This window comes from Oncorhynchus gorbuscha, linkage group LG18, assembly GCF_021184085.1.
Source record: "Oncorhynchus gorbuscha isolate QuinsamMale2020 ecotype Even-year linkage group LG18, OgorEven_v1.0, whole genome shotgun sequence".
In the NCBI taxonomy this organism is placed as follows: Eukaryota; Metazoa; Chordata; class Actinopteri; order Salmoniformes; family Salmonidae; genus Oncorhynchus; species Oncorhynchus gorbuscha.
In genome coordinates, this window is record NC_060190.1 from 17,039,822 (window position 1) to 17,054,244 (window position 14,423).

The window sequence follows — 14,423 nt, forward strand, 5'->3', positions numbered from 1 at the left end:
ATTCATTTGGGCACCTTTTCTTTCCGTGGGACACCACTCTGATCATACTGCGTATTATACATGATCATACTTAACTAAATCACCATGTCTCTTTTGTCTTTGCAGGACCCCAGAACCAAGCACAAGTTTAAGATCCACACCTATGGCAGCCCCACCTTCTGCGACCACTGTGGCTCTCTCCTGTATGGTCTCATCCACCAGGGGATGAAGTGTGACAGTGAGTAATGTACCTCGTCATCCATTTAGACTGGGGATCACTATACACAACCTGCGATTATAAACCTTAAGAGGACACTCGCTGCACCTGGCTATGGCCAATCTAACCAGTAATGGAGCGCTGATGTTACGTCCATCGCGGTTGATCTCACTGATGTCGTCTGTTTTGCTTGGTTAGCTAGCTAGCAAGCTACACGGAACAAAAATGTAGAGTGTTGGTCCATTGTTTCATGAGCTGGAATAAAAGATCCCAGAAATATTCCAAATGCCTAAAAAACGTATTGCTCTAAAAATGTTTTACTCAAATCTGTTTACATCCCTGTTAGTGAATATTTCTCCTTTGCCAAGATAATCCATCCACCTGACAGGTGTGAAATATCAAGGAGCTGATTAAAGAGCATGATCATTACACAAGTGCACCTTGTACTGGGGATAAGAGGCAGCTCTGAAATGTGCAGTTTTGTCACACAACAAAATGCCACAGATGTCTCAAGTTTTGAAGGAGTGTGCAATTGGCATGTTGACTGCAGGAATGTCCACCAGAGCTGTTACCAGATCAGTTAATGTTCATTTCTCTGTCATAAGCCGCCTCCAACCTAATTTTAGAGAATTTGTCAGTACTTCCAACCGGCCTCACATGTATGGCATTGGATGGGCGAGAGGTTTACTGATGTCAACGTTGTGAACAAAGCATATATTCTTTTAAGGAATCTGTGACCAAAACATGCATATCTGTATTCCCAGTCATGTGAAATCCATAGATTAATGCCAAATGAATGTATTACAATTTACTAACTTTCTTATTTGAACTGTAAGTCAGTAACATTAGTAAAGCCAGCTGCACAGTCACATTGGCTACCTAGCAACATGACATCATTTCTAAATTCTGGAAGCAGTGGAACATGATATGCGCTAATCCACCAAGGCCCAACCCGGGTTGATTTCAAACTTCCAATGGAAACAAGGCTTTAGATGTGTTCAAAGTATATTTAAACCTAACTTTATCGATGTCGCTCATACTGCACAGATTTTTTTTATTGCCCAAATATGATTTCCGTTATTTAAAACTGCATTTCTGTTTTCTGTCCATTCCTTCCAGCAGTTTCCCCTCTGAAACCCACACACGTTTCACATGATTCACTCTATCCAGAGATCTTTAAATATACATTATCAAAGCTGCTGCGGGCCTTTATTAGTACAATTCCCTCAAGTTTATGATTTTATATGTGATAAAGCACAAATTACTTTAATTCAATGGTAAATAGTGCATCATATCTCTTCACCAGAGCTGGCATGTAATACTAATTATGACTCAGGGCTATATATAAATAGGGATTAGGTTATGGTTGGAAAATGAGTTTTGCACATGCTGGCTGTTCTAATCCTACTGCAAATTAGATTATCATATGTTTTTACTTGTGTGTTGCCATGTAATAGACTAGAGGCAATATGGGTTTTGTTCCGGTCAGCCTCAGAGAACAACATCGACCTATACGGTGACTCGGTGAGTTAGTTTATTAGGAAGTGCATTGGAGATGTTGTACCCACTGGGACTATTAAAACCTACCCTAACCAGAAACCGTAGATGGATGGTGGCATTCGGGCAAAACTGAAAGCGCGAACCACCGCATTTAACCATTGACAGAAGTCTGGGAATATGGCTGAATACAAACAATGTAGTTATTCCCTCCCCAAGGCAATCAAACAAGCGAAATGCTGGTACAGGGACAAAGTGGAGTCGCAATTCAACAGCTCAGACACAAGACGTATGTGGCAGGGTCTACAGGAAATCATGGACTACAAAAAGAAAACCAGCCACGTCACGGACGCCGACGTCTTGCTTCCAGACAAACTAAACACCTTCCCTTCCCGTTTTGAGGATAATACAGTGCCACCGTCGCGGCCCGCTAACAAGGACTGCACCCCCCCTCCCCTTCTCCGTGGCCGACGTAAGTAAAACATTTAAACGTGTTAATCCCTCGCAAAGCTGCTGGCCCAGATGGCATCCCTAGCCGCGTCCTCAGAGCATGTGCAGACCAGCTGGCTGTTGTGTTTACGTCAGAGGTGTGGACTCGAATCACAAATATGATGACTTGGACTCGACTTAGACTTTAACACCAATGACTCGTGACTTGACATGGACTTGAGCCTTATGACTCGACCTGACTTGATACCCTCCCCAAGCGCAAATATAAAAAATGATGCTATTAAAAGTGTGCAGCGCATCAACTCTTCATTTAACGGATTACAGTTTGAATCGGACAGCAGCCAATCAAATTGTGCCAGCTGAGGAAAATGTTTCAAAAAATGTCCAACTTTGTTCCACATTTGAAGCTGTACAAAGAACGATAAGTTGTGGCTAATATAGCCGACAGCTATATATTTTATTGCTTTACTAGTGTATCATGTAGGCTAGCGTAAAGTTAAATCAATGAGCCTCCACACAGTCAGTCAATGCGGGAACGTGATCATTGCACCCAAGATTGAGCTACAACTGGCTAGGTAGTTGGTAGCCTAAATCCTGCCTGACGTTCCTAAAACAAGGTTGGGTGATTGTGTACAAACCTACATCGCCTGATTGTGCCCCATAGCGATCCTCGATAGTCGATCACTATTGGGGTTGGGGTGTCTTTCTCATGGCTATCTATGTACTTCCATGTAATAAACATATAGATATTTTCAAAAGCATTCATGATTTGTGTAAATGTAATATACTAACTATTACTCTTGTTAAAAATATGAAATGGTATTACATTTGGTGAAGAGCACACAAAGCACATTCATCTCCTGCATATCTATCACTCCAGTGTTTTATTGGTATATTGTTATTACTTTGTGAAGGTAGGAAACAACATCTCCACTTCACTGACCCTCAACACTGGGGTCCCACAAAGGTGTGTGCTCAGCCCCCTCCTGTACTCCCTGTGCACCCATGACTGTGTGGCCATGCACGCATCCAACTTAATCATCAAGTTTGCAGACAACACAACGGTAGTAGGCTTGATTACCAACAACGACGAGACAGCCTACAGGGAGGAGATGGGGGCACTCGGAGTGTGGCGCCAGGAAAACAACTTCAAACTCAACAAAACAAAGGAGATGATTGTGGACTTCAGGAAACAGCAGAGGGAGCACCCCCCCCCCTATCCATATGGAAGGGACAGCAGTAGAGAAGGTGGAAAGTTAAGTTCCTCTGCGTACACATCACAGACAAACTGAAATGGTCCACCCACACAGACAGCATTGTGAAGAAGGCACAACAGCACCTCTTCAACCTCAGGGGGCTGAAGAAATTTGTCTTGCCACCAAAAACACTGACAGACTTCTACAGATGCACAATCGAACATCCCGTCAGGCTGTATCACAGCCTGGTACGGCAACTGAACCACCCTCAACCACAAGGCTCTCCAGAGGGTGGTGCGTCCTCCACAACGCATCACCGGGGGCACACAACAACCACCCGAGCCACTGCCTGTTCACCCCGCTATCATCCAGAAGGCGAGGTCAGTACAGGTGCATCAAAGCAGGGACAGAGAGACTAAAGAACAGCTTCTCTCTCAAGGTCATCAGACTGCTTAACAGCAATCACTAACTCAAGAGGCTGCTGCCTACATTAAGACCCAATCACTGGCCACTTTAATAAGTGGAACACTAGACATTTTAAATAATGCCACTTTAATAATGTTTACATATCTTAATTACTCATATGTATATACTGTATTCTATACCATCTGTTGCACCTTGCCTATGCTGCTCAGGCATTGCTCATGCATATATTTATATGTACATATTCTCATTCATCCCTTCTAGATTTGTGTGTATTAGGTAGTTGTTGGGGAATTGTTAGATTACTTGTTAGATATTACTGCACTGACTGAACTAGAAGCACAAGGACTACGCTACACTCAAGTTTTTAATTGCTAACCATGTCTATGGGACCAATAACATTTGATTTGATTTTGATATGAGGCTATGTTTGTAGATGCTGATGCGTGTTTGAGATACAGTATCAAATCAAATCAAATTTTATTTGTCACATACACATGGTTAGCAGATGTTAATGAGAGTGTAGCGAAATGCTTGTGCTTCCAGTTCCGACAATGCAGTAATAACCAACAAGTAATCTAACTAACAATTCCAAAACTACTGTCTTATACACAGTGTAAGGGGATAAAGAATATGTACATAAGGATATATGAATGAGTGATGGTACAGAGCAGCATAGGCAAGATACAGTAGATGGTATCGAGTACAGTATATACATATGAGATGAGTATGTAAACAAAGTGGCATAGTTAAAGTGGCTAGTGATACATGTATTACATAAGGATGCAGTCGATGATATAGAGTACAGTATATACGTATGTATATGAGATGAATAATGTAGGGTAAGTAACATTAAATAAGGTAGCATTGTTTAAAGTGGCTAGTGATATATTTACATCATTTCCCATCAATTCCCATTATTAAAGTGGCTGGAGTTGAGTCAGTGTCAGTGTGTTGGCAGCAGCCACTCAATGTTAGTGGTGGCTGTTTAACAGTCTGATGGCCTTAAGATAGAAGCTGTTTTTCAGTCTCTCGGTCCCAGCTTTGATGCACCTGTACTGACCTCGCCTTCTGGATGATAGCGAGGTGAACAGGCAGTGGCTCGGGTGTGGTTGTTGTCCTTGATGATCTTTATGGCCTTCCTGTAACATCGGGTGGTGTAGGTGTCCTGGAGGGCAGGTAGTTTGCCCCCGGTGATGCGTTGTGCAGACCTCACTACCCTCTGGAGAGCCTTACGGTTGAGGGCGGAGCATTTGCCGTACCAGGCGGTGATACAGCCCGCCAGGATGCTCTCGATTGTGCATCTGTAGAAGTTTGTGAGTGCTTTTGGTGGCAAGCCAAATTTCTTCAGCCTTCTGTCTGTGTGAGTGGACCAATTCAGTTTGTCTGTGATGTGTATGCCGAGGAACTTAAAACTTGCTACCCTCTCCACTACTGTTCCATCGATGTGGATAGGGGGGTGTTCCCTCTGCTGTTTCCTGAAGTCCACAATCATCTCCTTAGTTTTGTTGACATTGAGTGTGGGGTTATTTTCCTGACACCACACTCAGAGGGCCCTCACCTCCTCCCTTTAGGCCGCCTCGTCGTTGTTGGTAATCAAGCCTACCACTGTTGTGTCGTCCGCAAACTTGATGATTGAGTTGGAGGCGTGCGTGGCCACGCAGTCGTGGGTGAACAGGGAGTACATGAGAACTCGCACACCGAATCAGTGTATTCGTCAATATTGTTATCTGACGCAATACGAAACATATCCCAGTCCACGTGATGGAAGCAGTCTTGGAGTGTGGAGTCAGCTTGGTCGGACCAGCGTTGGACAGACCTCAGCGTGGGAGCCTCTTGTTTTAGTTTCTGTCTGTAGGCAGGGATCAACAAAATGGAGTTGTGGTCAGCTTTTCCGAAAGGGGGACGGGGCAGGGCCTTATATGCGTCGCGGAAGTTAGAGTAACAATGATCCAAGGTTTTTCCACCCCTGGTTGCGCAATCTATATGCTGATAAAATTTAGGGACTCTTGTTTTCAGATTAGCCTTGTTAAAATCCCCAGCTACAATGAATGCAGCCTCCGGATAAATGGTTTCCGGTTTGCAAAGAGTTAAATAAAGTTCGTTCAGAGCCATCGATGTGTCTGCTTGGGGGGGGGGGGGGGGTGTATATACGGCTGTGATTATAATCGAAGAGAATTCTCTTGGTAGATAATGCGGTCTACATTTGATTGTGAGGAATTCTAAATCAGGTGAACAGAAGGATTTGAGTTCCTGTATGTTTCTTCCATCACACCATGTCTCGTTAGTCATAAGGCATACCCCCCCGCCCCTCTTCTTACCAGAAAGATGTTTGTTTCTGTCGGCGCGATGCGTGGACAAACCCGTTGGCTGCACCGCCTCGGATAGCGTCTCTCCAGTGAGCCATGTTTCCGTGAAGCAAAGAACGTTACAGTCTCTGATGTCCCTCTGGAATGCTACCCTTGCTCGGATTTCATCAACCTTGTTGTCAAGAGACTGGGCATTGGCAAGAAGAATGCTAGGGAGTGGTGCACGGTGTGCCCGTCTCCGGAGTCTGACCAGAAGACCGCCTCGTTTCCCTCTTTTTCTGAGTCGTTTTTTTGGGGGGTCGCTGCATGGGATCCATTCCGTTGTCCTGTTTGTAAGGCAGAACACAGGATCCGTGTCGCGAAAAACATATTCTTGGTCATACTGATGGTGAGTTGACGCTGATCTTATATTCAGTAGTTCTTCTCGACTGTATGTAATGAAACCTAACTAATGTAAGAAATAACACGTAAAAAAACAAAAAACTGCATAGTTTCCTAGGAACGCGAAGCGAGGCGGCCATCTCTGTCGGCGCCGGAATTCTTATCCATGTTTTCACATGTAAACAGCACAATTACATTTTTTTCAGGATAAAATCAGTTTTGTGATATAAATTATTCCCAAGCATCACCTGGCCTTATGACTTTATAAATAAAGCACATCAGTTTTTGCTTAAACCAACTTCTTTTAGTTTGTTTGCCTCTCCGTCTCTCCTGGTAACCTCTTTAATGCTGTCTTTCTCTTTCTGTCTGTCTTCCTGTGTGTCTGCGCCCCTTCAGCCTGCGACATGAACGTGCACAATCAGTGTGTGATGAACGTGCCCAGCATGTGCGGGACGGACCACACCGAGAGGAGGGGACGCCTCTACCTGAAGTGTGACATCACAGGGGACAAGCTGCAGGTCACAGGTAGGCCTCCAGATCAGACCATCTCTCAGACAAATCTATTTCTCAAGGTGTGTCCCAAATGCACCCTATTCCCTTTATAGTGCCCTAATGGTGACCAAAGCCCACAGTGCACTATGAAGGGAATAGGGTGCCATTTCGGGCACATCCGTTGCCTTCTTCCCCAGTGGGGTTATGGTGTGTAATGGCTGACAGAGCCTTACCTTTTCACAATCAGTCCCCAACCACTTTAGCTGTCAGTTGTCTGTTACAGCCCCATATTGATTGATAAGAGATCAATAAAATCACAGCGTGGTTCGCTCCCACCGGGCAGTCATCACCACTGACTCCTGGCAATCTGTGTATGTGTGTTTGTTCTTGTGGGTGTGCGCGCCCATGTGCATGTATTTTCCCTCTAACCTTAGCCTACATCGATTTCGATCTGCACAATTGTCAATCGCATCAATAGGCCCAGGCTTTGAAAAACATTCTCTTGTAAAAACACCTGTTCACAGTTCAATAGATGAAGTGAACTGGTTGTCATACCAAAAATCACCATGGTCTGTTTTTGAGTGACAGCAGCCAAGAGACGGCATGTGGTGAGGCAACTATCACTTAATACAAGCCTCCAGTCTGCAGCCTACAGAGACACGGGTCAATTCCCTTTGGTATACAGATCAATACTGTGTGTGATTTCCAAATAGCACCATAGTCCCTATATAGTGCACTACTTTTGACCACTGCCCACGTACAGTGACGACAAACCCTGTCCATTCTTTTAAAACCTTTTTAAACATACCCAGGGTATATCTGTGTGGGCTTAGCCAGAAACATGGTTTCTCTTTTACGTGTGTTTAGTGAGTCACGACTCCATTTTCATGTCTTTCTCTCTGTGTATGTGTGTGTGTGTGTTTAACTGTTGGTTTTGTATCAAATTATTTCAGTCAGGCGTAGAATAGACAGCATCAAAGGTGGTCCAATCAGGCAATATGCTTAGTGCTACTGCATAAAGTGGTACTGCATTTTACTTCCAAGGCCAAAATATTGATAATACTGAATAACATTGTGCAGTGATTAAAAAAACAGTATTTTGAGGGTTTCTTTGATATGGGATGTTGTAGGAAACAGTTCCCTCTTTATGCTAATTGTAGCTAATGCAGCTGTAGTTACATAATAATCACATAAACATGTATTTAGTAGTGTAGTCCTAGTACTGGGTAGTGTCAATTCAGTGTTGGTACACATTCGGATTCAGTACAATGACTACAATTTAATTTGCTGATTGTGTAATTACTTACAATACATGTGAAATTCCCTCCCCTAATAAAACTATGGATGCCCCCACACCACAAACAGGGCTGTAGGAAATTGGAAATATGTACACACAGTCCAGTTCATTGACTGGTTACGCTGGGATCACTAAATCAAATCACCCTCAACACACACTTATCACATTATCACCCACGAGATGGAAGCAACCCCGGAAATGTTCAATCAAATAGGGCAGTGGTCTTTGGCATAGTTCCTTCCAAAGGGTAAAACACACACTGTTGACATTACGCTTGCTCTTCTGGGGAACTGATAATGCCAAGTCATGTACTTGCCCTCAATTTTCCATTATTGAGAGTTCACTGTAAAACCATATTAACATATTAACCATATTGTGTATCCCCAAATGTTTTGTCAGATATGACAATTGCAGTTCAGCTTAGTGCCGATAAACTTGTTTCCATCCGAAACGTGAGGTCACTTTTCATGGCCTAGTCATACGCCTGGCTGGCTGCCAAACTCCCTGACGTGCGTGTATAATTCCAGGGTGGCTTCCCTCCGTCGGCGTAATTGCTGGTGTGAAATGAAGTGTGACTCAAATGCAGGGGAGGAGGAAGGAATCGGGGAGGGGGGGGAAAAGGAGAGGAAGTGGACCATTTTAAAACTTTCACAATCCAATCAAGTTACAGAGAGAACATAGCACTAGGAAGTGTAGATGGGAGGACCCATGCACTGTAGTGTATATCCCTGTTCTAATGTTGAAATGCGTTGTTCTTTCCTCCACCCCTTCATGCAATCATTCATCGACTCTATTTTGAATAGGTGAGAGGAAGGGTTCCTCTGTATAGCTCAACACCAAACCAGTCAAACCAGTGGTGGCAAAGGGATCAAAGTAGGATGTGGAGTGCCCTTTTCAAATTATTGGCACCGGGCCTACAAAACGTTAAGGAGATACCACTGGGCAGTGCAGCCCTAAAACATCAAGTACTCTGTGTTGGCACCCATCATATGACACTGTCGGAGGAAGGAGAAGAGAGCAAAGAGGGCCACGCCATGTTGCTAACAAATACAGACCCACGTCTATTCCAGTTGACTACTTGTGTCTCAATGTGTCCCTTATCCCTTGGCTGGCGGTAGCCTTCCTAAGCAGCCTTTAACTAAGTGTCACTTTCACTCAGTCAGTTCTACTTCAAAGGGGTTTTTGGCTTTTGGCTGGCTTCTCCTTGGAACATTCTGCTTCTGTTTACTCTATTTAGCTTCAGCACAGAGCAGCGGCCTACTGATATTCCTACTGGCAGACGGTCCCACTGGGCTCGGCTGTGCTGTGGCTATGAGGCACGCACACACTCAAACACAAATATTCCCATAGCTAAATCGCTAACTGCTCTTCTCACAAACAGGTTAGTGCTAGCTCGCTAACTGCTCTTCCCATCAACAGAAAGACAGATAGCCAGATTGGAATGCTGATTAGGGCCCATCTAAAGTGTACAGAATGCTAAATGTACTGGCAGCCAAACAGGATGTGGAGCTCTCTCCTTATACTGAAATGTGTCATAGTGGGCTATGATGGAGCCAGGAAAGCTGTGATGAAGCTGGACCTTGCTGGTGAAAGTAGTATCTTGATTTGAAGAGGTTTATGTTGGCTAGGTGTTAGCAACACCTGGGGAGTCATTTCATAACAGCTAATGTTATCGTTCTTTTGCAGTGTTATGACTGTCATTATGCAAAAATCCTCCAAAATAAACATTTTAATGTTAGCAAATGATGACATTTCTATCACACATTTACTTACATAAGTCATTTAAATTAATATGAGTTACAGATGCAGCTATCTCGTCTAAAAGTTATCTGCTTCATTCTTATGATGTGAATGTAGTGCATTTGCACAGGCAGGCAGACAAAGACAACTTCGCCAGTTTTTTTTTTGCATTGCCCTGCTTATTGGTTCCCTGTAAAGCACAGGCTATGGACAGGCATAAGCTACGGACAACAAACACAATTGCATCATATCGATGGCGATTTGATTGCACAGAGATGCCGTGATGAGATCCTAAGGCCCATTGATCTGCTGCCATCACCTCATCACCTCATGTTTCAGCATGATAATGCACAGCCCCGTGTCGCAAGGATCTGTACACAACTCCTGGAAGCTGAAAATGTCCCAGTTCTTCCATGGCCTGCATACTCACTAGATGTCACCCATTGAGCATGTTTGGGATGCTCTGGATCGACATGTACGACAGTGTGTTCCAGTTCTCGCCCATATCCAGCACAGCCATTGACGAGGAGCGGGACAACATTCCGCAGGCCGTAATCAACAGCATGATCAACTCAATGTGAAGATGTGTCGCGCTGCATGAGGCAAATGGTGGTCACAGCAGAGACTGACTTGTTTTCTGATCCACGCCCCTGCCTTTATTTTGAAGTTATCTCTGACCAACAGATGCATATCTGTATTCCCAGTCATGTGAAATCCATAGATTATTTTATTTTAATATTTATTTCACCTTTGTTTAACCAGGTAGGCTAGTTGAGAACAAGTTCTCATTTGCAACTGCAACCTGGCCAAGATAAAGCAAAGCAGTGTGACACAGACAACAACACAGAGTTACACATGTGATAGACAAATGTAAAGTCAATAACACAATATAAATATATATATATACAGTGTGTGCAAATGTAGTAAGGTTAGGGAGGTAAGGAAATAAATAGGCTATAGTTGTGAAATAATTACAATTTGGCATTAACACTGGAATGATAAATGTGCAAGTAGAGATACTGGGGTGCAAAAGAGCAACAACAACAAAATATAACAATATGGGGATGAGGTAGTTGGGTGGGCTATTTACAGATGGGCTGTGTACAGATGCAGTGATCGGTAAGCTGCTCTGACAGCTGATGCTTAAAGTTAGTGAGGAAGATATAAGTCTCTAGCTTGTGATTTTTTTTCTAGTGATTTTGGCAATTCGTTCCAGGCCTTGGCAGAAGGAAAGGCGCCCGAAGCAGGTGTTTGCTTTGGGGGATGACCAATGAAATACTCCTGCTGGAGATTAGGGCCTGATTAATTTATTTCAAATTATTAATTTCCTTACATGAACTAACTCAGTAAAATCTTTGAAATTGTGCATGTTGCGTTTATATTTTTGTTCAGAGTGTGTGACCATTCTAATGAAATGGATCTGAGTTTTGTGGCTATTTACTGAGAGCAATGTTTGATCGTGTGCTGGGACTATATGACGTACAGTGGGGCAAAAAAGTATTGTCAGCCACCAATTGTGCAAGTTCTCCCACTTAAAAAGATGAGGCCTGTAATTTTCATCATAGGTACACTTCAACTATGACAGACAAAATGAGAAAAACATTGTAGGATTTTTAATGAATTTATTTGCAAATTATGGTGGAAAATAAGTATTTGGTCACCTACAAAAAAGCAAGATTTCTGGCTCCCGCAGACCTGTAACTTCATCTTTAAGAGGCTCCTCTGTCCTCCACTCGTTACCTGTATTAATGGCACCTGTTTGAATTTGTTATCAGTATAAAAGACACCTGTCCAAAACCTCAGTCACACTCCAAACTCCCCTATGGCCAAGACCAAAGAGCTGTCAAAGGACACCAGAAACAAAATTATAGATCTGCACCAGGCTGGGAAGACTGAATCTGCAATAGGTAAGCAGGTGGGTTTGAAGAAATCAACTGTGGGAGCAATTATTAGGAAATGGAAGACATACAAGACCACTGATAATCTCCCTCGATCTGGGGCGCCATGCAAGATCTCACCCCGTGGGGTCAAAATGATCATAAGAACGGTGAGCAAAAATCCCAGAACCACACGGGGGGACCTAGTGAATGACCTGCAGAGAGCTGGGACCAAAGTAACAAAGCCTACCATCAGTAACACACTATGCCGCCAGGGACTCAAATCCTGCAGTGCCAGACGTGTCCCCCTGCTTAAGCCAGTAAATGTCCAGGCCCGTCTGAAGTTTGATAGAGATAATTTGGATGATCCAGAAGAAGATTGGGAGAATGTCATATGGTCAGATGAAACCAAAATATAACTTTTTGGTATAAACTCAACTCTTCGTGTTTGGAGGACAAAGAATGCTGAGTTGCATCCAAAGAACACCATAACTACTGTGAAGCATGGGGGTGGAAACATTTTTTTGCAAAGGAACCAGGACGTCTGATACGTGTAAAGGAAAGAATGAATGGGGCCATGTATCGTGAGATTTTGAGTGAAAACCTCCTTCCATCAGCAAGGGCATTGAAGATGAAATGTGGCTGGGTCTTTCAGCATGACAATGATCCCAAACACACCGCCCGGGCAACGAAGGAGGGGCTTCGTAAGAAGCATTTCAAGGTCCTGGAGTGGCCTAGCCAGTCTCCAGATCTCAACCCCATAGAAAACTTTTGTTATTGACCAAATACTTATTTTCCACCAAAATTTGCAAATAAATTCATTAAAAATCCTACAATGTTATTTTCTGGATTTTTTTTCTCATTTTGTCTGTCATAGTTGAAGTGTACCTATGATGAAAATTACAGGCCTCATCTTTTTAAGTGGGAGAACTTGCACAATTGGTGGCTGACTAAATACCTTTTTGCCCCACTGTATGTGGTCTGCTTGGAGTGACGTGTGTGGGATGTGAGAAAATGCCATTAGGAAAAGCAACATAATGGCAAGTATTGTGCGTGCGTATCTATCGGCCCGCCTGCCTGTCTGTTCAGCCATCCGTCGTCTGTCTGTGTGTATATCATACACTTAGAACAGACTAAACTAGCCTGTACTCAGCCCTGCATTCCCACGTCTTGGAGCTGTACAATTTGATTTAATTTGGTCTATCGGACCTCCGGGGATGTGAATACACAGTAATCCATACCTGAATTGCCATGACGTGAAGCTGTTTAACTTGGCTTCTATGAAGGAATTAGGTACTTAGAAGCCCAAACGCAGCAGTAATAGGATCCGATAAGGATCACGTTTACACATGGCTCGTCACCTCCACGAGATTCCCAACGCTTAGAATTCATCCCTGAATATTCATCTAACCTCTCACTTGGTTATTTATTGATGTCAATGGGAGACTAAGTGAAAAATCCAATTGAAGTGGAAATGAGGATTCTCCCCTTAGACAGGGTGGTCCTCTCCTCCTTCTCATATCTCACCAGCTCTAAGTACTCTGTGTATTGAGATATTGAGATTAAGAACTTAGTGGTTTACCTTTTAAACCATCAAGGGGGGGGGGGGACACACAACAAGAACATGCCTTCAGAACATGCACTCTACCCAAGAAGATCTACCCACTCTTGAAGATCCATAATCATACCTTTATTCACACGCACAAACTCACACTCTCATCCTGTGACACACACTCCACCCTGCCTCGTCATCATCTATAATCAGACCTTTATTCTCACACACACATTCGCACATACAGTACATATACACGCACACACTCACACTCACACACACACTCCAGTATTGGTAAGGGCCAGGAGGACAGCTGGCCTTCCTGCATCAGGAGAGAATGAGAGAGAGGGAATGAGAGAATGACACAGAGAGAGAGAGACTGAAGTGAGAGAGAGACTGAAGTGAGAGAGAGACTGAAGTGAGAGAGAGACTGAAGTGAGAGAGAGACTGAAGTGAGAGAGAGACTGAAGTGAGAGAGAGACTGAAGTGAGAGAGAGACTGAAGTGAGAGAGAGACTGAAGTGAGAGAGAGACTGAGAATGAGAGCGAGAGACTGAGAATGAGAGCGAGAGACTGAGAATGAGAGAGAGAGACTGAGAATGAGAGCGAGAGACTGAGAATGAGAGCGAGAGACTGAGAATGAGAGAGAGAGACTGAGAATGAGAGAGAGAGACTGAGAATGAGAGAGAGAGACTGAGAATGAGAGAGAGAGACTGAGAATGAGAGAGAGACTGAGAATGAGAGAGAGACTGAGAATGAGAGAGAGACTGAGAATGAGAGAGAGAGACTGAGAATGAGAGAGACTGAGAATGAGAATGAGAGAGACTGAGAATGAGAGAGAGAGAGAGAGACTGAGAATGAGAGAGAGAGAGACTGAGAATGAGAGAGAGAGCATGAGCAGAGAGAGAGAGAGAGAGACTGAGCATGAGAGAGAGAGAGAGAGAGAGAGAGCATGAGAGAGAGCATGAGAGAGAGAGAGACTGAGCATGAGAGAGAGAGAGAGAGAGAGCAGAG

At 43.7% G+C, this 14,423-nt stretch overlaps 1 protein-coding gene across 2 annotated transcripts in view; it reads left to right on the plus strand.

The window, feature by feature from the left end:
- The window catches only part of LOC124004184 (protein kinase C alpha type), a 220,711-nt gene that overhangs the window by 123,223 nt on the left and 83,065 nt on the right, over positions 1–14,423 (plus strand). For both annotated transcript variants that reach the window (XM_046312951.1, XM_046312952.1), the window contains exons 4-5: positions 106–217; positions 6,849–6,977. In XM_046312951.1, coding sequence (XP_046168907.1) covers positions 106–217; positions 6,849–6,977 — 241 coding nt within the window. The remainder of the gene's footprint in view (positions 1–105; positions 218–6,848; positions 6,978–14,423) is intronic.